This window comes from Mytilus galloprovincialis, chromosome 2 (assembly GCF_965363235.1).
Source record: "Mytilus galloprovincialis chromosome 2, xbMytGall1.hap1.1, whole genome shotgun sequence".
Lineage (NCBI taxonomy): Eukaryota > Metazoa > Mollusca > Bivalvia > Mytilida > Mytilidae > Mytilus > Mytilus galloprovincialis.
This window is the reverse complement of record NC_134839.1, coordinates 63,023,341-63,046,298: the sequence shown is the minus strand read 5'-3', so window position 1 is coordinate 63,046,298 and position 22,958 is coordinate 63,023,341. Positions and strand designations below refer to the sequence as shown.

At 31.4% G+C, this 22,958-nt stretch overlaps 2 protein-coding genes across 2 annotated transcripts in view; one reads left to right on the top strand and one right to left on the bottom strand.

Moving 5' to 3' along the window:
- Positions 1-7,959, bottom strand: part of LOC143064086 (uncharacterized) — a 29,985-nt gene extending 22,026 nt beyond the window's left edge. The window contains exon 1 of the mRNA XM_076236636.1: positions 7,827-7,959. Coding sequence (XP_076092751.1) covers positions 7,827-7,869 — 43 coding nt within the window. The 5' untranslated portion in view covers positions 7,870-7,959. The remainder of the gene's footprint in view (positions 1-7,826) is intronic.
- A 5,144-nt stretch (positions 7,960-13,103) lies between these two features.
- LOC143064085 (perlucin-like) lies at positions 13,104-22,184 on the top strand. The gene is made up of 6 exons (XM_076236635.1): positions 13,104-13,215; positions 13,338-13,432; positions 17,334-17,426; positions 17,802-17,819; positions 20,988-21,202; positions 22,115-22,184. The coding sequence occupies exons 1-6, from the start codon at positions 13,164-13,166 to the stop codon at positions 22,146-22,148; spliced, it is 507 nt and encodes a 168-aa protein (XP_076092750.1). The 5' UTR covers positions 13,104-13,163; the 3' UTR covers positions 22,149-22,184.
- The last annotated feature ends 774 nt before the right edge of the window (positions 22,185-22,958 follow it).

Genomic DNA, 22,958 nt, shown 5'->3' with positions numbered 1-22,958 from the left:
ACGACCCTGACTGGTTATACAGCCCTTGCACGGTCGGTTAAGGTAGCTCGGTTGTCTTCCTACATCTTGGATTTGTAAATACCAGATAACAATCGGTCTAGATCTTTAATGCAATGTGCAAATTTCGAGAGTAGAAGGTGATTCATATGTTAGAATTTTTAAGTTAATACATAAAATGACATGTTTTATCATATTTACGGATGTTTTTTACAAACAAAACATAATATATCTGTTTGATTTAGTGTCCTTTAACTATGCCACATAAGGATAGACAACTCAAATGTAAATGTTTTTAGTCGACCCGGATGTGCAATGGCGTAGCTGCTTGAAAACTGCTCCGCAAAAGAAGTGTGTATCTAACCTGTTATGATCGGAATTCTTCCGGAAAAAAAAGGTACAATATATTCATTTGAATTTGAAGAAGCTTTTAGCGAGAAATATTTATCTTAAACTGTGCCAATTTAATAATTTTATTTTGAAACGATATTGCTGTTCAAAATGATTTGAAGCGTTTCCAACGAGTAACGTCATAATAACAAGTGAAACTGCGAGCTACTGCTCACTGATGATACCCCCGCCGCAAGTGGATAATATTAATAGTGTAAAAATATGCAAGTGTTCGGTAAACAGGAAGTTGTCAAGTGATGAATCTGAAAACGCATCACACGGTATAGCTGACTTATATAAATCCTGAAACCAAATTTCAGAAATCCTTGTATTGTAGTTCCTGAGAAAAATGTGACGAAAATTTTCAACTTGGCTATCAGTGTAAAATCATACAAGTGTTCGGTAAACAGGAAGTTGTCGAGTGATGAATCTGAAAACGCATCACACGGTATAGCTGACTTATATAAATCCTGAAACCAAATTTCGGAAATCCTTGTATTGTAGTTGCTGAGAAAAATGTGACGAAAATTTTCAACTTGGCTATCATGTGTAAAATCATACAAGTGTTCGGTAAACAGGAAGTTGTCAAGTGATGAATCTGAAAACGCATCACACGGTATGGCTAACATATATAAATGTTGATACCAAATTACAGAAAGGGTGGATGTGTAGTTCCTGAGAAAAATGTGACGAAAATTTTCAACTTGGCTATCATGTGTAAAATCATACAAGTGTTCGGTAAACAGGAAGTTGTCAAGTGATGAATCTGAAAACGCATCACACGGTATGGCTAACATATATAAATGTTGATACCAAATTAAAGAAAGGGTGGATGTGTAGTTCCTGAGAAAAATGTGACGAAAGTTTCATGGGACGGACTGACTGACGGACTGATGGACGGACGGACTGATGGACGGACTGACGGACGGACTGACGGACTGACAGACAGAGGTAAAACAGTATACCCCCCTTTTTTAAAGCGGGGGTATAACAACCCTGATTATTCCGTAACGTTTTCCTATTGTGTGTGTTACGTTCTACAATTGTTTAAGAAAATGGCGTCCAGCAACAAAAAAAATAAAAGTCAAACATGAAAAAAATTCAAAGCACAGATAATAACAAAACTGTTCAACATCAAAATATATCAAGAGACTACACTTTAAATAAATCAAAGGCCTTGATCAAGAAACTAGATGCAACAAGATCAGAACATTTAAGTTTTAAATTGACCGGTGGTGGCCTTAGGCTGTTTTTTAGCACGTCTAGTTTTGAAGTGTATAAACGTGCATGCACATACTATTATGAACATCTGAATACAAATGGAGGAGATAACAGAGAAATCCAATTTATTCCAATCAGCGATAAGAATAATAAAAATGCCGTTGAAGAACAAATTAAAGTTTCCGAAAAAGGTTTTGATTCGTTGGGAAGATCTATCAAGCGTAAATCTTATTGTATTAATATATATTTCACAACATCTTCTGTACTTATTAATGGAAAAGGACTGAACATATTTTGTGAAACAGATCTTCCTGTCATTGTAGTAAAAATGAAGGAATGTCAAATAAACGGGAAAGATATAAATTTAAATGAGCTAAACAAAATTTTCGAAGAGGTGATTTTAATGGAGAAACAAGGAAAAGAAGATTGCAATAACAACTCTGTTATAGATGTAAATAAAACAGAACATTTAAACCCCGGTACCATTCAAATATCAAATCCTAATAACAACACAATAAAATCAATAAAAGAGGATGTATCGTCAAATACAAATCGGGAACCGTCAACTTCGTCAGTAGCTATACCTATAATAGATATTCCAGATGATATACAAGCACAAGTGAAAGATATAAATCCGACTAATTCAGAGGATGAAAGTACATGTTTAGATGGAACTGGTAACACATTACCACAGGTGGAACCGTACTAGAGGCAAACAACGCCTATATCAACCACCAGCAAACCAGAGAGTATATAAGTACTCATACTTTCCACGGACTATACAAGAGTGGAACCACCTTCCAACAGTTACAACTGAAGCTCTGACAATAGAGGGGTTCCAGAGTGCACTAGCCAACAATAGTGCACCCAAGAGACCAACACCATAGACAGCAGCCAAGTGTACATAGTTTTAAATTGTATATATTCGGAACGTTTTATTTTGTAAATAGTTACAGGAGAATTGCTGTCTCATTCTCCGTCTAGTGGACTTGTCACATTCTTTTAAGAATCCAGTCCTAAGCAAGGAAGAAGAAGAAGAAGAAGTTGAATATTCGAGACTTCGTTACAACACTAGACAAACTAACTACTGTTGTTACAAATTTGAAAGACAAAGTTGACGAATTGGAAATATCTATACAAGCAAATAATTTGTCAAATTCGAGTAGCATTCAAATTTTAAATGACCGCATGACAGCTTTAGCAAAGGTGCGCATGCAACATGACCAACAATCAATGAATAAGATGCAAGACATTGAAGCAGAAATTCAAAATGTTAATAAAAATTTGGAAAAAAAAGTTAACATGTTACAAGGAAAAACACAAAGCATCAGTGATAAAATAAAACTGTATGAAGTGGAAACAATTAAATTACAAAAAAGCTTTATGCCGGAGGAAAATCTCGGTAACCAATGTACCCCAATGTTAGATGAAGATCAAACAATTCCAAAAACAATATGTGAAACAATATTACAAGAACATTCACATGAACTAGAACAGTCAATAAATGCTGATATAAATGAAGAACCACAAAATCCTGTTTATGATACCCAACCAAAACTGCCATTATCAGAAAGTAGGGTTTTAATTGCCGGAAGTTCAGTCCTAAAAGGAATTGACCCATCTAAATTAAAAGATTATATAGATGTCCATGTTCACAGAGGAGTAAATGTACTAGATTTATACGAAGACATAAGAAATATGGATCTGAGTACATACAATACAATTATAATTCATGTAGGTGGCAATGATGCAAGTAGCAAAATGAATGTACAACAATTTGTGGACATTTTTCAAGAAATCATTAACTTTGTAAGATGTCAAAACTGTCGAGCAATTGTATCTGGAATATTACCAAGGATACAATGTGATGTCACTGAGTATAACACAATCCTAAAACAAATGTACCATTATAATGATGTCAAATTCATATCAAATTATGAATCTTTTGTCTACAAAGATGATCATATAGCTAAATCATTTTACACCACAGATGGCATTCATCTAAATAAATATGGAACAATATAGTTGTTGGCAAATATTAATAAAGTAATTAAAGTATTCAAGGGAAAACAAATACAGCATCATTTGAACCAACAAAACAGAAATAGATATCAAAGTTCCAGTCACCAATATTACGCAAACAACTTCAGAAGGAGCCCTACAAAACCAAGATATCAACCTAGGAGCAACATGAATACAACAGACAGAAGAAATTTCAACCATTCAGGAATCAACCCCAGAAACGTAAAGGACAGGAATGATCTCAATATGAACTCGCGTGACTCGTGGGAAACAATAATGAGCTAAATAGACAAAATGTAAACAGAGCACCATTTTTTAACTATCATTCACCAAACTCTGTACGTAAGTCAGATTATGTTCATAGGTAGCATTTGGCTTGTTCTAGTTTTTCAAACAGATATAATATTTTAAATCTGTTATGTGATAAATGTAGTAGTATACAATGTTCATGTAATATAAAAGACATTAATAATATAAACAACAGTAATAATAATAATTGGAGAAAATCTCAAAAGAGACATAGAAAGAGTCAAAATAAAACACCTAGTTCTGTTAATAAAAGTAGAAATAATGAAGCAAGTTGGTTGTTTAAAAAAGGGTTTAAACTAGGTTGTTTAAATATTCAACATTTACAACCAAAAATTGAAGAAATAAAATTTCTATTAAAATATGAACAATTATTTGATATATTTGGTATGGTAGAAACATTTTTAAATGATGAAATTGGTACCGAAACATTACAAATTGAAGGTTACAAAATAGAAAGAAAAGATAGAAACGCTATTAATTATGGCGGAGGTGTGATTGCGTACATACGAAATAGTGTATGTCATCAGAGAAGAATCGATTTAGAAATAAGTAGTATTGAATCTTTATGGATTGAAATTAAATTTCCAAACACAAACTCTATTTTAATAGGCATTTTTTATCGTCCACCGAGTTCATTTCAATCTTGGATTGATTCAGCTGAAAAAGAAATAGATAAAGCGTCTGCAGAAAATAAAGAAATTATACTCTTAGGAGATTTTAATATAAACTTTTCACATATAAATCATACAGTTGTCGGAAATCAAAAATGGAAGGACTGTATTAATTTGTATGGTTTACAACAAATTGTACATAAACCGACACGAGTAACAGATAAATGTGCAACTATCATAGACCATATATATACGACCGATGTAGACCATATTATAGAAGTAAAGGTGCCTAGTTATGCTGTCAGTGATCATTATCCTGTTTGCGTAACAAGAAAACTTAACCCCAAAATAACAAAAATGGAGCATTTGTCCATAGAATATAGATCATTCAAACAATTTGATAAAAATAAATTTATTGAAAATTTAACAAATACTCCTTTTTATCTCATTGAATCGATTGGAGATGTTGATGAAGCAGCTAATTATTGGTATAATTTATTTCTGAGCACCCTAGACACACATGCTCCTAAGAAAATTAAAAGGGTGAAAAATACCCAACAACCAGAGTGGTGGACTTCTGATATAAATAGCGCTAGACGCCAAAGAGATTATTTTCAAAGAATTGGTGATATATATAATTATAAAATTTGGCGTAATAAGGTTACATTTTTAATAGAACATGCAAAGAAAAAATATTTCCAAAATGCTATTTCAAATTGTAAAGATAGTAAAACTATTTGGAAGTATGTCAAAAGTCTAAATCCTAAAAAAGTACATAATAATATCACGCATTTAGAATATAAAAATAGTGTAATTCAAAATGATGTTGATATAGCAAATACATTTAATGTGCATTTCACAAATATTGCTGAAAGTATAGTTGATGACAAGTTATGTAATAATGATGATGGTGCCAGATTTGATGCACTCAATAAATTTGTAAGATCAAAGTTACAAACGGGTAGTGAAAAATTCATTATACCAGAAATGAGTATTTTAGATGTAAACATGTATTTAAAAAAACTTGACAAGTCTAAAGCAACTGGTTTAGATGATGTCGGACCAAATATTTTAAGTATGTGCAGCGATGTCATTGCACCAGCCTTGACATATATATTTAATCTAAGCATCAAAAGTGGTAAATTTCCAAGTATTTTTAAAAGTGCAAGAGTTTGCCCAATTTTTAAAAGTGGCGATGCCTGTAATCCTGATAATTATAAACCAATAGCAGTTTTGCCTTGTCTCTCAAAAATCATAGAACGACATATAGCTAATAGTTTGTATATATTTTTAAATAGTAATGACCTTCTTAATACTACACAGTCAGGTTTCAGACCTAAACATTCGTGTACTACTGCACTTACTAAATTAGAAGATGAATGGTTGGCAAATATAGATAATGGAGAGATAAACGGAGTTATATTTTTAGATTTAAAGAAAGCTTTTGATCTGGTTAATCATATAATTTTATTGAAAAAACTGGAATATTATAATGTTTCAAATTGTACACTAGACTGGTTTAAGTCATACTTGTTTGAACGAAGCCAACAAGTTAAGGTCAATAACGTCATGTCTAATACTAAATGCATAAAAACTGGGGTACCACAAGGTTCTATCCTGGGCCCTTTGTTATTTATTTTATATATCAATGATTTACCACTTAATATAGAACATTCATTAATAGATTTATATGCAGATGATTCTACATTACATTGTAAAGATAATAATTTACTTCAGTTAACTTCTAACCTTCAAAATGATATTCATGTAATTGAAAACTGGTGTGCGCAAAATTGTATGAAATTAAATGCCAAAAAGTGTAAATCAATGATTATTGGTTCAAAACAAAGACTTTGTTCAACTGGAAACAGTTTAGATATCAATATTTCAAATGAACAAATAGAAAATGTAGATTGTGAAAACCTCTTGGTTTATATATTGACAAAAACCTAAATTGGAATCAGCAGATAGATAAAATGTCATGTACTATATCAAACAGAATCAATTTATTACAAAAGCTAAGAAAATATTTACCTATGCATATACGTATTATCTATTTTAATGCTTATATTCTGCCATTATTTGATTATTGTTGCAATATATGGGGAAGCTGTTGTGAAAGTGGAATAAATAAACTTAATAAGTTATTAAAGAAATCTGCTACTTAGGGTTATAGTAGAAGCTGACATAATGACATCATCCAGTTTATTGTTTAATAGTTTACGCTGGTTAAATGTGGAAAAACGCATTCAATACCAAAAGGCAATACTTGTATTTAAATCATTAAATGGTATGGTTCCTAACTATTTACAAGAAAATTTTCATTTTACTGATAATCAAAATTATAACTTACATTCTGCTGATGAAAAAGTATTAAATCTTCCAAAACCAAAAACAAATTTTTTAAAGAAAACATTTACATATTCAGGTTCTCAAATATGGAACAGCTTACCAAATGAAATAAAAATAAGTAATACACTTGTATCTTTTAAAACAAAATGTTACAAATTTTTCATCAATTGTGCAAATTAATATGCTTTTTCATTATTATTTAAATACAATTGTATATTGTGTATAATATAACTTTATAATACTCTATGTACTTATAAATATGTTATTATTATTTTGAGGACTCTCAGGAAGATTAGTTTTAACTAATGGGATCATCCTCTTGAAATAAAGATTATTTATTTATTTATTTATTTATTTAAGGGGAGATAATTAAGTTAAAGTAACTTTTACGATAGATTGTGTAAGGAATTAACCTATTTTATTATGTAGCAAGAAAACAAGTTCCGTGGCCCATTTTTCTTTTTCTTATTAGAAAACATAGTATTAGATCTATCTTCTCATATTTTATCTCAAAATTCTATGGTGTAGTTTTAGTTTTATGAGACGAAATTAGGTTTTCCATGCATTGTCTATAAAAAATCTCACAATTTTGCACAACCTGTAGCGTGAAAAAAAAAAACCTGTGAACCATATTTTTTATTATATTTTTGAAAAAAAGAATGATGTAAACTACATTTTGACAAATTATTTAAAAAAATTACGGATTTTAATTTAAACCCCCAAGCTTCCTAAAGACTTAATTTAGATTCCAACAACAACTCCGTTAAAAAGCAATGATCCAACTTGATAAAACAAATCGTTCGAATTTGTAAGATAAGAAATTATGTGAGGTTGTGTAAGGTTTGCGGTTGAAAATATTAATTACGCAGTTTGCAATGTATTCTTGAAAACCAAGTTATATGACTGAACAAAATAAAACCTTACCAAGAAACAACAATGTTACCAGAAACCATGTAGATGTTAACATTGCTGTGTACGCCTACGTTTACAAATACTCCTGATTCTTTATCATAACTTCACTAGTTTCTTATCAATAAGCTAACATTAGGTTAAGATATGCACCTTTTAATAACCAAGTTCAGGTGTCAGACAACCATTTCGAAATCTCTATATATTCAACCATTTTTTTTTAATTTTCACAGCTTTTTAAACATATAACCTTATTACAATAAGTTGAACCATTTTTCTGACGTCTTTCCAATCTAAATAAAATATTGATCTCTGATACTACTACATATCTATCTATATCTATAATACTAAAATAAGCGAGGTCCAATTTGTCAGCCGTCATCACGTAAAAACAACGAATCAAAGAATTCAACTTTATATATAAATAATATAGTACAAAGGTGTAGATTAAAAATTACACCACTCCAGGCCCTTTTGTTTTCCACGTAATCAATATTGCCAATAATTAAGAAGTTCCGGAACGAGTCCGATACCGATACCAATAGTATATTCACCTGTTACCTATTACTTTATCTGTACGTTCCGCATCTGACAGGCGCACCACCAAACGGTGTATTCAGGATTAATATGCTATATACACGGGTCATAATCACAGGGTTGACACTACTAAATTGTCAAATTGTTACCTATTGTAGTATTTTAATCAGTAAGACTTTCTAAGATAACAATACGAATACTAAAAATCTGTGACTAAAAATAAGGCGTATACATAGGTACAGTTTTCAATTTGTTAGCGGGCGAATCAAATAATCCAACTTTATTTATAACTAATATAGGACAATGCTGTTGATTAAAAAATACTCCATTCCAGGACCTTTTGTTTTCCAAATAATTAATATTACCAATAATTGATAAGTTCCAGTTCGACGGGTTCAAACAGAAAGATTTGAAAGCAGAAAAAAACTGTGTATCTTATAATCGGCATGACTTTATCAGATGACAATACTAAAACTAAAATAAGGCTTGCGCATAGTTATATATTCAGTTCGACGGGTTCGAACAGAAAGATTTGAAAGCAGAGAAAACTGTGTATCTTATAATCGGCATGACTTTATCAGATCACAATACTAATAGTCACGGACCCGCGATATCAAATATTGGACAGTTGGAGGTAGCACAGGGGCGGATCCAGCCATTTTAAAAAGGGGGGTTCCTAACCCAGGACAAAGGGGGGTCCAACTACATGTCCCCATTCAAATGCACTGATCGTCCGAAAAAAAGGGGGTTCCAACCCCCGGAACCCCCCCCTAATTCGAACAAGTAAACAATACTATATTAACGTATGTGCACGGGCATTTCGTTAAGCGGGTACTCGATGCACCGAATCCAAAAAGTATACACAGTTAAATAACAATGCATGTATGATAATACACAAAAGCGAAGTTCAAGATTTATTATATGTTACAAACTAATTTTAAACAAATTATCAACTCATATTTCAATTCCTTTTTGTAAAAAAAATCATGTTCATTATAATGAAAAAAAAAAAAGATATTCGTAAATATTAAGAATGATAATAATTATTATGTTCATACTTTTCATTTTCATTTTTTTATTTATCACTTTTAAATCATTATTTAAAATAACAGAAAATAATGTTCACTTATGACAGTCATAAGAGCATCATAGCTACATATGACTCTTTTAAGACAGCTTTGATTTACATCCTATGACGTCTCAAACATTTCGGAGGGAGATAAAGATCAATTCATACAGGAGCTAATTGGAGAAATTTGCAGCTGTGGCGAAAATATAATAAAACAAATTTTGAGGCACTTTATAGCTTGCTATTTGGGTTAAGGCTACGTGTGGAAGGTCGTACTTTGACCTATGATTGTTTACTCTTACAAATTATGACTTGGATGGAGAGTTTTCTCATTGGCTCTCATACCACATCTTCTTATTTCTTTTCATTGCAAAATATACCATTGAACTCACAGTCAGTTTTTAAAATATTCCACAACAATAGCTATAAAATTATCTACTCATGCATAATATGGCGAGATGGTTTGTTTTATAAACTGTTATTGAATAATATAAATGGTAAGATGTATAATGTAGTGTTACTCCACCAAAACCATACAAAGTCGGAAATATTTGTGATAAGACTTATACATGTAGTGTTTTGTACTTCCTTAATTTGTCTTTGAAACAATCTTTTTTCCACAGAAAAAGCCAAAAAATCCAAATTCGAAGACCACATACTAAAGTCCACGTACTGCCCGCGAAATGCGAAATGGTTAGGTTGGGAAAATTAATGTTCACATATTTATATATACAGATTGTTGATTTTGCAACTTATTTTAATGGATTTTGAGTATGTCAACAGATTTGGAGTGGCGTCAACGGTTTCTGATACAGAGGGGTTGATTCCTGGTAAAGTGTTTTGGATTTTATTTTTATCCGATTAGATGGGATTTTTTTCATTGAATACTTTTGATCCTTTTCGGTAATGTCAAAGGATTTTACGTAGTTCATACGGTTATTGAGTTAAAAGGACAAAAAGAACTCACTGAAAATCCCACTTTGCCACACTTTTTCAATATAGGTTATTTGATATCTTTATTTTCCAACAGAGATGAATGAGGTGATGCCCGTCTTTTGCGTTATGTTCCTCGTTTTCGTCTCTTTAAAGACAAAAAAATGCATTAACCGTGTCCAAATACTCACTGTGTCCACACTATGTTTCAACACTTGCCCAATTGTTCCGCGATTTCTAGTAATTATAATCCAGAATAATTTGCTTGCTTGTCACAATGGTGTTCGACAATGAGAAAACTTATCACCTTTTCTATTTTTTTACTTTGGATTGACTACAAAAAATTCTTCGTGAGTAAAAGTATTACAGGACTTATCAGAACTATACCAGGGGCCGTGTCAACGAAGCCGTCCTAGGACTAGGACATGTCTTAGTCCTAAGTCAGGTTAACGAAGGTGTCCTAAAATAAGATATGTCCTAAATTTGGTCCTAAGCTTAGGATATATAAATAGGTGTCTTAGGATAGTCCTAAAAGTTACGATGTCCTAAAACGAAATAAAAACAACAAATATGGCACAAATTCATTAGTAAAAATACTAAGGGAGCTACCATTTGATTTTTATGGGGGGCTAGGATGAACATTTTTGTCCTGCATTTTTTTTTAGTTGTAATCTCTGTCCTGCCTTTTTATTTTTAACTCTATTTGGTCCTGCCTTTTTTTTATTAGTTTATCCTGACTTTTTTTACCTAAATTGTCATCCTGCCTTTTTTTTTGCAAAGTGTCTCATCCTGCCTTTTTTTTTTACTCAAAACTCCTGTCCTGCCTATTTTTTTCAATTTTCATCCTAGCCCCCCCATAAAAATCAAATGGTAGCTCCCTAATACATGAATACTAAACTAGTTAACATACACTATAACAATATATCATTTTACCAGACCACGGTTTGCGGAAGTAGTTAAGAAGACAATATTATGTTTTTCAGGGGTTGACAGGATACACGTGATCGTTGTTAGTTTCAACTTCAATATTATTATGCAAGCAGATGTAATAAACAATGATTTCATACATTATTTTTTTTTTTTGGTTTACACTTTGTATAGGGCTTTATTTATGATCTTATTCCGGAGTGCACAATTCTTATTCTACATATTTCACCTTTATTAAAATTGGGAAATCTGTTTGGTCGTCCCATTTTGTTGTAGGGATGTTTAGATTAAGTGTCGAGTTAATATGTATATTATTTTGTGTTATTATATGACTACAAGATTAGCTTTTTAAAAAAGCTGAGGTCATTCGATTGGCATTTTGTGAATAAACGAATGATAATTATTTTAAAAATATGTGTTTTAGAAATGTTTTTTAAAAAAGTTTTTAAGTTGTCATCTTCACATGTTTACCCTTCCAGCCCACCCAATGTTATATTTGTTTTTCTGAGAGTAAATGTTGGACCTTCAATGGTTATTGCATTGTTTTGTAATTTTTGTTCTATTATTTTTTGTCATTTCTCAATGTTTTGCATTGTTATAATGTCTTCCCTTCAGATGAAGGGAGTCATACTGTTTTAGTAGTTTTTCTTCTTCTCATACAACTTTGTCCAGGGTATAAATCTATCCTTTGACATTGACTTATCATATTTGGTAGGTGTATTAAATTGAGATGGTGTGTCAAACACCATTGATACCTTCATATCACTTGACCTATGACCTTTAAATCAAATTAACAAACATTTGGGTAAACTTTCCACAAATGCAAAGATTCCCATCACCAACATACATTTTTAAACCTCAAGACTTGACACCGTTTTTATAGAGTCGTAATGACTAATTGCCTTTTTTTTACTAGAAATATATATATAATTAATTAACGATGTTTCGGGATTTTTTAGCTAAGTTTTATTTTAGCAAGGGTCCCTTCTCAAAAGTCTCCCTATTTAAAAGTCTAGTTTTTGCTAGGTGCTCTTTTAAATTTTTACTGCGTTTATATGCAATGATAGGCATCTGTTTAAATATTGTTTTACAATATTCATCTCTTTGCAAAATTTGCCAATGCTTCTTAATAGCTCTGTTAAAATTTATAACTGTAGGGTTATATTTAGTTACTAGTGTAAGTGGAATTTCCCTTTGTCTAAAATTATCTGACAGAGTACTGCATCGTTTAATCTTGTATTTTATAATGTTATAAAAAAACTTATTAAACATTTTTTTTCAATATTGGTTAAAGATTAAATTGTGTTATATTATTTTCAATTAGAAGACAAATTTGATATTTAAAATACTTCTAGATATAAAAAAAAAAAACACAAAAAAAACGTTCATAGTATTAAATTTGAGTTTATGGAATAATACGCATATTACAAAACATTTGTGTGGGTGTGCTAGAATTTACATTGATTTATTGCGAACTAGTCATTTGGTGAAATGCTTTACTATAAACTAAAATTGCTTTTCTGTACACAAATCTATATGAAATTGACATCAATAGTAAATCTCTAAAAAGTATGTTTGACGATGTCATATCGTTACGCTCATACATTTATATAGAATAAAAGAGGCTGTCCTTTTTGCTTAAAAAATCATGATAGGCGTACAATTAAGCTTCATTTTCATCTTTAACCTTTCAACAATCGCTATGCGGTACCATTCCTTGTTCGTTCTCCTTTGGTCTCCATACCAGTTTTTAACCTTGACCAAACACTTCATTAACTAGAACGGTATGCTTTATCAGTTTTTGAATAATCTGAACAAATAAAATGTGTTGTTATATAAACGACAGTCAATCTATAGTTTGGTTACATTACCTTATATACCATACAATGGAAAAATTATGTTTAGCCATCGGTTTGGTTTTAACATTAGGATTGATAGGTAAACATTTCGATAAAGTTTTGTAAAGAATCGCTCGCTCGCTCGTAACTATAATGATCTGAACAGGACAAACTAATAAACGTTTTCATCTTTAAGACTAATGGATTGTTTGTTTATTCCAGATAGTTTAAATGCAGCATGTCCTCAGGGCTGGACTAACATGGGTGGCTCATGTTATATCTTTAATGACGAGAAAATGACATGGCATGATGCTATGGTATGTACGTTTACAAGTTATATAGTGTTTACTTACAGCGGAGGAATACTGTATCCTTTAATTGGGACGACATTGTCTTCATTTCACTTTGGTATTTTGTTTCGTTTTTACGTGTGTATAAACAGGACATTTATCTTGTCTGTCATAACAAATGTGACCGATACATTTATTACAGATCTGAAAGGGTGGAAGCAAATAAGTCAGTTAAATCTGGTTTCACTTTCATGAATAATGTTGAATATTGGAGTCATGTTTCTTTATAAATTAGAATTGTACAAATAATCGTTTATGTGTTTCACTTCATCGCTATTTCCATTCTCTAATTCTTGTGCTCTTTTCTTATTTTTTGATCGGTGCGAGAAAAACATTTCTAATCACTGCTGAGATATCTGTTCTCGGTAAATGATTGGTCGACATTTAATTAAGTCTACAAATTTTCTAAGTTTCTTTTGAATTTTCCTATTAAGACGTCATGAAAAAAAAGGCGACCATGCCTGAAGACGTCACATGTGAAGAACATAACTTTCAGCAAATCTTTCATAAGGAAGGATAAATATTTATCAAAGGTACCAGGATTATAGTTTATTACGCCAAACGCGCGTTTCGTCTACATAAAGACTCGTTAGTGACGCTCAGATCAAAATAATTATAAAGCCAAACAAGTACAAAGTTGAAGAGCATTGAGGACCCATAATTCCAAAAAGTTGTGCCAAATACGGCTAAGGTAATCTATACATGGGGTACGAAAATCCTAAGTTTTTCGAAAAATTCAAAGTTTTATAAACAGGAAATTGATAAAAATGACTATATAATTGATATTCATGTCAACACCGAAGTGCTGATTAATGGGCTGGTGATACCCTCGGGGGCGAAACATCCACTAGCCGTGGCATCGACCCAGTGCTGTAAATAGTTATCAAAGGTACCAGGATTATAATTCATTATCATTTTATAAACATCATGAATATAACAGTATAAATATAGACTTCATAACTGTAACAAGTGTGTTACGATATTTCTCCACTCGAGACAGTCAAATTTTTATATTTAAAGCGCGAGGCTTGCTGATCTTTTTAAATAATCCAAATTTAACTGTCGAGAGTGGAGAAACATCGTAATACACGAGTAATAGCGGTGGAATCTGTTTCTCGAATGATTTTTATCCTTCTGTTTCAAAGAAGAAAGTTGTGTACTTTTTATGTGACGTCATCGGGCATAGTCGCTTTTTTTCATGACGTAACGATAGGAACATTTGGAAGAAACCCAGAAAATTCGACCAATCATTTGCCGAGAACAGATTTTTCACTAGTGAGGAGAACTCGTGTATTACGCTAGTATTCCGCTCTCAACAAGTGCATTTTAATTATTAAAAAAGTTCGGGAAGCCTTGCGCTTTAAATATTGAAATTTCACTGTCTACGGTGGAGAAATATCGCAACGCACTTGTTGTAGTGGTAGAAATATACATTTTTTCTTTATATTTGATGAGCCTTATCAAATTTAATCAATTTGAAGCAAATCCCAAACTATGATCTACTATGCGCGTCATGCCTCTTTTTTTAAACTTTGATGATTACAGATAAGTGGTATTAAAGCGCGAGGCTTGTCGAACTTTTTTTAAAATATAATCAAAATTTAACTGTTGAGATAGGAGAAATATCGTAATACACGAGTTATAGTTGTGAAATCTGTTCCTCTAGTGATTGCAATAATTCCTATTCAAAGATTTGGAGAAAGTAATGTACTTTTTATGTGACGTCATCAGGCATGGTCGCCTTTTTTCATGACGCCACAATATAAAAATTCTGAAGAAACCAAGAAAATTTATCGTCACAATTAAATTTCGACCAATCACTTGCCGAGAACAAATTGTTCACTGGTGAGTAGAAATATTTTTGTGACACCGATAAAGAAATTCGAAAATAACGCAAACATTAGAGAATATATATAACTCAACACAGTACAATGATACAAAAAAAAATCGCTAGAAACCAAGGGCGATGCCAGCCACATTGTCAATGTAAGAGCTCATGTAAGGTTTTCCCGTTTGAATGATTTTATACTAGTAATTTTGGGGCCCTTATAGCTTGTTGTTCGGTGTGAGCCAAGGCTCCGTGTTGAAGGCCGTACTTTAACCTATAATGGTTTACTTTTTTAAATTGTTATTTGGATGGAGAGTTGTCTCATTGGCACTCACACCACATCTGCCTTTATCCATCTATCTATCAACGTCGTCATGGGCAAAATAGCGATAATATAAAAAAGAAGATGTGGAATGATTGCCAGTGAGACAACTATCCACAAAAGACCAAAATGACACAGACATTAACAACTATAGGTCACCGTATGGCCTTCAACAATGAGCAAAGCCAATAAAGCTGTTACAAGTTATCATTGGTCATCTCAACTCGATTGCTTTTCTCACTTTCGCTGTACCGACTTTAGCGAGAAAATAGATTTCGTTGAGATTGTTAACAATAATCAATAAATATGTCAATTTTCTTTGTGTTAAAATCAATACTGTTCAGACATTGTAGTTGGTGTAAATTAAATACTGTCAGTCACTTTTCAGACACTTTAGTCTTATTGTATTTCACACATTTATAACTGTTACTATACATTCTGATATGATAGTGCTCGGTGTTTGAATGTGTCCTAATTCGACAACATGACATAAATGTGCTCAATAACGTGCCTAAAAACGACCTTTAACATTGAGTAAAATCAATACCTATTGTAAGCCATAAAAGGCCACGGAATGACGTCACGAAGTGTGAGAAAAATCAAAAGAGAGAAAAATACAACGGCCAGATTTTAACTGAATTCATAAAAGACACACTACCCTAAAACATTAACGAAAATAAAAATAATGCAGGTAACAACCAACAACAACTTTGTGACTACATGTCCATATGGTTTAGGCTAGTGCTGTTACAACACGACCTAAGAACAAACAAAACAAATAGTAGCAAAGGGTTTACCTCGGAAATAAACACGGATAATAAAAGACTAAAAGTGTCGATCTAAGAGTAGGTCCGAGACCACAATTATTTCGTAGTGCATTTCTTTTAGAACATAAATGAAAATTAAAAAAAATCCCACCTGCGCTTTCTGAAAAAAACTTTTACAGTGTGTTGTACTACTTTTGGGACAAATGATATCAAAATTATAGAAAACTTCATCGTCTCTAACTCAACATATGGACAATTTTGTCTTTAGGGCGTCTTGAAATCTTTTGACAGCTTCCGAAGTGCTCTTTTCCAACCTTTTTCACCTGGACCAAATCACTACTTTCCATTAAAATTCTGGACCCAATTGTTTTTACAGTGTAATTTCACCCCCCTACTTGCAATTTGAGGCATTCAACATGGAGAAATAAATTTGGAAGGGGTATAAAAATAAATGGCAAGTAACCCACTGTCAACACTAGGGACTATAACGAAAATCAAGGGACGACAATTGTGGTCTCGTACCAGTACTCGGTTCAACTAAAGTTACTTTAATGCCAAATTTCAACTTATGTGTCATCGCACAGGAAAGGGACACTGGCTAACGAGTACGAAAACGATTGAAAAGAATATAAGATAGAAATATAAGTCGACAGAATCAGTCTACATTACTGGTATAGTTGACGAGTCATACAAATTCACGAATGCATCAAAGAAAATGATCAAACCTACTTTGATGTTCACAAAGATTATACCTATAGAAAATCGAAGATCGATTACTTTATTTGAGTTTATTAACCTAGTCATTATAATTAAAGGCTTTCATAACTTTCTTTTCCAAACATGATGGTTTACCTTAATAAATTGTTACTTGGGAAGAGTTGTCTCATTGGCACTCATACCACATCTTCCTATATCTATATATGATCCATATATATGAAACTCTACTTTCAGGAGTGGTGTAAATCTAAGGGAGGATACCTGGCTGAAATAAACGACAAACAGGAAAGTGATCAGCTCGAAAAAGTAGCAGCTGGTTGGCATGTGGTAACTAACTTTCAATCGTACATAAAACGACTGTGTTCTTTACTTCAAGTTGCTTACCGAATATGAATATGTGAGGGTATCGTGTTTTTTTATTATCTAGTTTATTTCCTTTTACTATGAGTATATATTGTATTTAGTTTAACCATTATTATTAATAGAAGTAGTAATATCGAGTCAGTATGAATCCCTAAACATCGATATGTGTCGGGGTTTGTTTGTTGTTGGTTTTTTTTTTTTTGTCTTTTTTTGAGGGGGGGGGGGGTATTGTTGGTTTTTATTTGTATACAGAAAGTAGTGTTCTCACGTTAATGTATATTTGGCTACCATCTTGTCAGTTTGTAAATCGTTGTAACTTAATATTTCATTTTTTTACAGAGAAATATCACACAATTTGTAAGTAAAATTATACAAACTAGTCTAATATAGAAAAGGAATTTGCAAAAACAGACAATATCTAAGTATTTCTTTTTTTTTAATTATTTTTGCTTATTTCTATCTATAAATGCATCGAAAGGGTTTTTATTTGGGTATTTGAAAAATCAACTGAACGATGTTTTGTTTGATGATTACTCATTTTCAAATACAATTTTAAAAGTTTTATTCCATTTCTTTTTTTTTTTATAACTATATATAATTGCTATATTGCAAATATGTGTATATAATTTGGTTCCAAGAGTTCCAAACGGTTGAAATCATCTCTTCGTAAATTTGGTGGACGCCATCACGAGTTGGTTGACCGTTATGGAATAACCGTTTCATAAATGATATCGGATATGTTCCTTACGTCGTAACTACAATTCCCTTCCCTTTCTTGAATGTGACCTACCGAATTAGATTATTTACCGGATTTGTTATCACATAAGCACCACGACGGGTGCCACATGTAGAGCAGGATCTGTTTACCCTTCCGGAGCACCTGAGATCACCCCTAGTTGTTGGTGGGGTTCGTGTTGCTTATTCTTTAGTTTTCTATGTTGTGTCATGTGTACTGTTGTTTGTCTGTTTGTCTTTTTTTCATTTTTAGCCATAGCGTTGTCAATTTATTTTCGATTTATGAGTTTGACTGGCCCTCTGGTAATTTATGCACATATTTGAGTATCTATTTTACTATCAAACTATTATAACTGTTGGTGTGATACTTCGTCGTGTGAATATTATAATGTTATAAGTCCATTTTACAGTGGAAATGAGTTATGGGTGTCAATAGTTTCGTGCTGCAATGTTTTATCTCCCTATATATTTAACCAGGCTTAATTATCTTCAAATTTGCCTAAAACAGTAGTATTAAAATGATATATCTCCAAATACAATGTTGTATTCAGAATTATAGTGATCTAAGTACAAACCAATGAAATTGACGGATTCTGGGTCACATGACAAAAGTTTACCAATGGAGATAGTATGAAATGAGGGCATTATAATTTAATAGGACTTTATGGCACTTTCATACATAAATATAGTCTTTACATGTTGTTAATATTATTGACAAAATATAGAAATTTTCAAATGGTCCAAGTGACAGCTTTTTAATGAATAATAGCAAAAAATATACATTTTGTTTAGCTGAAACATATACAGATCCCTTTCATATCATGTCATGAACTTAATGTCCAACTGTTATGATGATGTGCTAATTATGATTTGTTTATAAATCAGCATCCTATAAGGAGTTAAGGTGCCATTTTTGTAATTCTTTAGTTTTATATTCATAAAGTCATTGTCTAATTATTATGTGTCATTTTATTACTGTCCTTTTAGAAAAAGAATGTCCAATGACACTACATGCCCGCCAATGATCTGTATTTAAAATGACTAACAGTTTGTTCAGACACAGACCCATTACAGGCTTAACCTTAAGATCATATCAAATTAATTTTTACATTCTTATCCCCATCCGTTCCAACCAATTAGGTTTTTTATGTATTTTTACAAAGTTCTTTGGAATCTGTAATAAAAATACGTAAAAATAAAATATAAGAGTCCAACTCAACCCAATATTTTCAATTTAGGTGGATGAGAATCTATCAATTAACTTGATCTGGCCTTACCCTAACTTTGGGTCTTTAGCATTGACTTTTTATTACAAAAGACAAAGTCAATAAGTCTTGACTTATTACGACCCAAGCATCAACTTTGCATCAAACAGTCCACATCATAAGCTATCTATGTACAAAGCTGCTTGATGATATCATAACTCTTATATCAAAAACTTAAACCTGAAACTTAACCTAGTTTTTTAACATTGAAATTCTATTAAGAAAGACAAAGTCAACGTGTACCTTAACCTTGCAAGGACAGACGCATAGACAGAAGAACTATACGTCCAGTTTGCCTTGCAGGCATAGCTATATAGTTCAAAGAAAACATAAGACACTATTTTAACCAACAAGATTGTGTATGGCCTTTGTTTCTACTGCCGATTTTATTCAATTTTAATGGCATATACATTGCACAGTAATAATATTATAATGTTTTATGTCCAATACCATTTTTATTCTTTCAACTTTACTTATCACAAGATTAAAATGTACTATCTCCAAACTTGAAATATGAAATTGCCGAAATAATATATACTTGATCAGATTTCTGAAAAGGACAATTTAATCAGATGTGTTGGAACTAGTATTACGCATACTTTTTGCATAGCTCTTGTTTTATATGACTGGATATCAGACTGTCCAATTTTAAATGCCATTTTCTCAGTTTTAGAAAAAGGGGACATAAAACATTATAATATTCACACGACGACTTGTTTTACTATTTTTCACAAATACCGTCAGATGAAAGAATTTGTCCATTTTGTCATCATGCAATAGAAGAAGAGATACTCGTTTTGATTACCTGTGACATTTACAGTGACTTGGGATCACAGAGCTATGGACATGGATAATTTTTTTTTACAAAGTCTGATGTTTATGAATTTGTATTTCAAATACAGAATGCTGAATAACAATACAAGTTATCTAACTTAGTTTTTTTATATGACGAGAAGACGCCGCGCATTGAAAATCAATTTGCACTCTTGATTGTATACTTCCGTATAAGTAAAAGTTGCATTTTATTTTATTTTTATGATTTTTTTTTTATCCATATTGTATTTTAATTTATAGGCTATCTAAAAAAAAAGATGCATTTTTTTTTTTATTCTCAAACTTTTCATATAAACTCTTTTTTCTTCATACTCAATTGTGTCGGTTTTTTTTTTTAAAGTTTATTTGTTTATGTTTTCTTTTATGTTAACAATTTTGATAATATAAAACATTTTGACATTTTACTTGGTTTCCCAATTTGTATTTTAGTTTTTTATAAATAATTTATGTAGTTGTACATACAAATGATAATATAGTGTCTCATATGCCTATTTAAGCTGTGTATGGGTTTTATTATTATTATTGTCCGACACTTTGATGAAATAAATTAATTATTATTATAGAATATTCACTTCTCCACCACTAAGCAGGTATAGTTTTAGTTCACATTTCACTCAAACTATTGTTTGAATTCCAGTCATATTGAATTTTAGTTTACTACATGTACTGATCACACGTGTTTCTACTTCAGGAATTCTTTTGGTTAGGAGCTCATGATGAACAAACAGAAGGCGTCTGGGTTTGGGAAACTAGTCAGAAAAGACTTACGTATACCGACTGGTATCCTGGTGAACCAAATAGTTTTCAAGGGCACGAAGAAGATTGTTTAGCACTATTCAGTCTCACAAGTTTTCACTGGGTGGATTATGAATGTCAAAAATTGACAAATTTTATTTGTGAAAGTCCGTAAGTCATACTATATATTTACCATGGTTGTTTCCAATTAACCATATTTTTCGTCAGATTTAATCATTTTTAGGCATGGCGTTGTCAGTTTGTTTTAGATTTATGAGTTTGACTGTCTCTTTAGTATCTTTCGTCCCTCTTTTAAGAAACTGGGCACGGTTTAATTGCAGGAACTATTTTATTAAAATGAATAAGAAGAACTGTAATACACCTAATTGGTTGATTGTATAAGATTTCACGGCCAATCAGTACACATAAAATTTTGTCTTGAAATGACCAAGTAAATTTCAAAATGAAATTATATTAGTCAAAATAAAGATTTACCAGAACTCTACATTCTTTTATTATTATTTTTTTTTTATTTTAAAAGAAAAAAGAATAAACGACCATATGTCTGATAACGGTGAGATGCTTGATTAAAGCGCTACTGATGTCTTATATAGGCAAAATGCACTTCTAGCGTACTAGATTCTATGCCTGGGCCCGTATGCTTAGGTTAAGAAATTCAATCTTACTAGTACTAATTTATCATTAGACATGTAGAAAAATTCGTCCTTTTGGAACAAATCTTAAGTAGAGTATTTTTTTGCCTTCTTTGAAACCTTGCAATATGTTTTATATAATAAAACATTAAATGTTAATAATCTTTCATTCTATCACAATGTAAGTAAATACTTCCAAACAGAAATTAACTTAATGTGTACTTATCATACTTATCAACTCAAATATAATTGTTGAAAAAAACCACCAACTATTAAAATTTAACCATTTTTACCGGTCAGAAGTTTAAATTTTTTAATGATTTTCATGAATATATAATAAAAAGATTCAGGAAATTGCAGTATAAGGTGCTTAAGATGTTTTTAATAAAGATTTGGTATTGGTATATATAAGTTCTTTTTCATCTTTCAGCTCCTCGGTGACATCAACAGTGGCGTCGACTTAAGGAAATTAAAATAAAATACATTCGTTTTGTTCGGTATTTAGTTGTTGTTTTATTTATTTATTTAATTTTTTTTTTGCTGGCTTTTTATTTATCACATTTCTCTGCTATATTTATAGTTTCGATGATAAATAGAACACTTCTATGATAGCATCTCAAGTTCACCTTTTCTTTGGAAATGATGAGATCTCTTTTTTTGTAACAATATTCATCCCGATAGTAAGTTATTCCGTACTTAAATTCGTCATTATATCTGGCAAAATATTCCAATGTTACAATCTTCTACGTCATATGGTTTTGAGTGGAGAGTTGTAATTATGGCAATAAATCTACATTTCCTTCTTTTATTTTTTGACTAATTGGTGTTTAAAAATCAAATGTGGTAGTAGCCCAGACTAAAAATTACAATCTTTTGAATGTTATGGTAAACGTTAGAATAAATATTAGTCTAAAAGATTAGATAAATTCTTTATTTAAGACTCAAATTGTCCTTACATATACATGCCACAAAATCTTCTGTCTAAAAGGATAGAATATTAAAATATTAACAGTGTGAACAAATGTTAAAAATCTAGATATACCTCATTATATCATAATCTTAAATATTTTAAAGCTACTTTACAAACTAAACGTTGACTTTCGCATAACTTCATTTCAGCATAACTTCATTTACGACAAACACATTACTAACACTAATTCTTCATTTATATAGATATCCCATCATAATTCTGAAAGCATAAATAATACATTAATCGCATTTTACTTACATTTAGACCATATAGATACACAACAGACATTCATATGTAGTAAGAC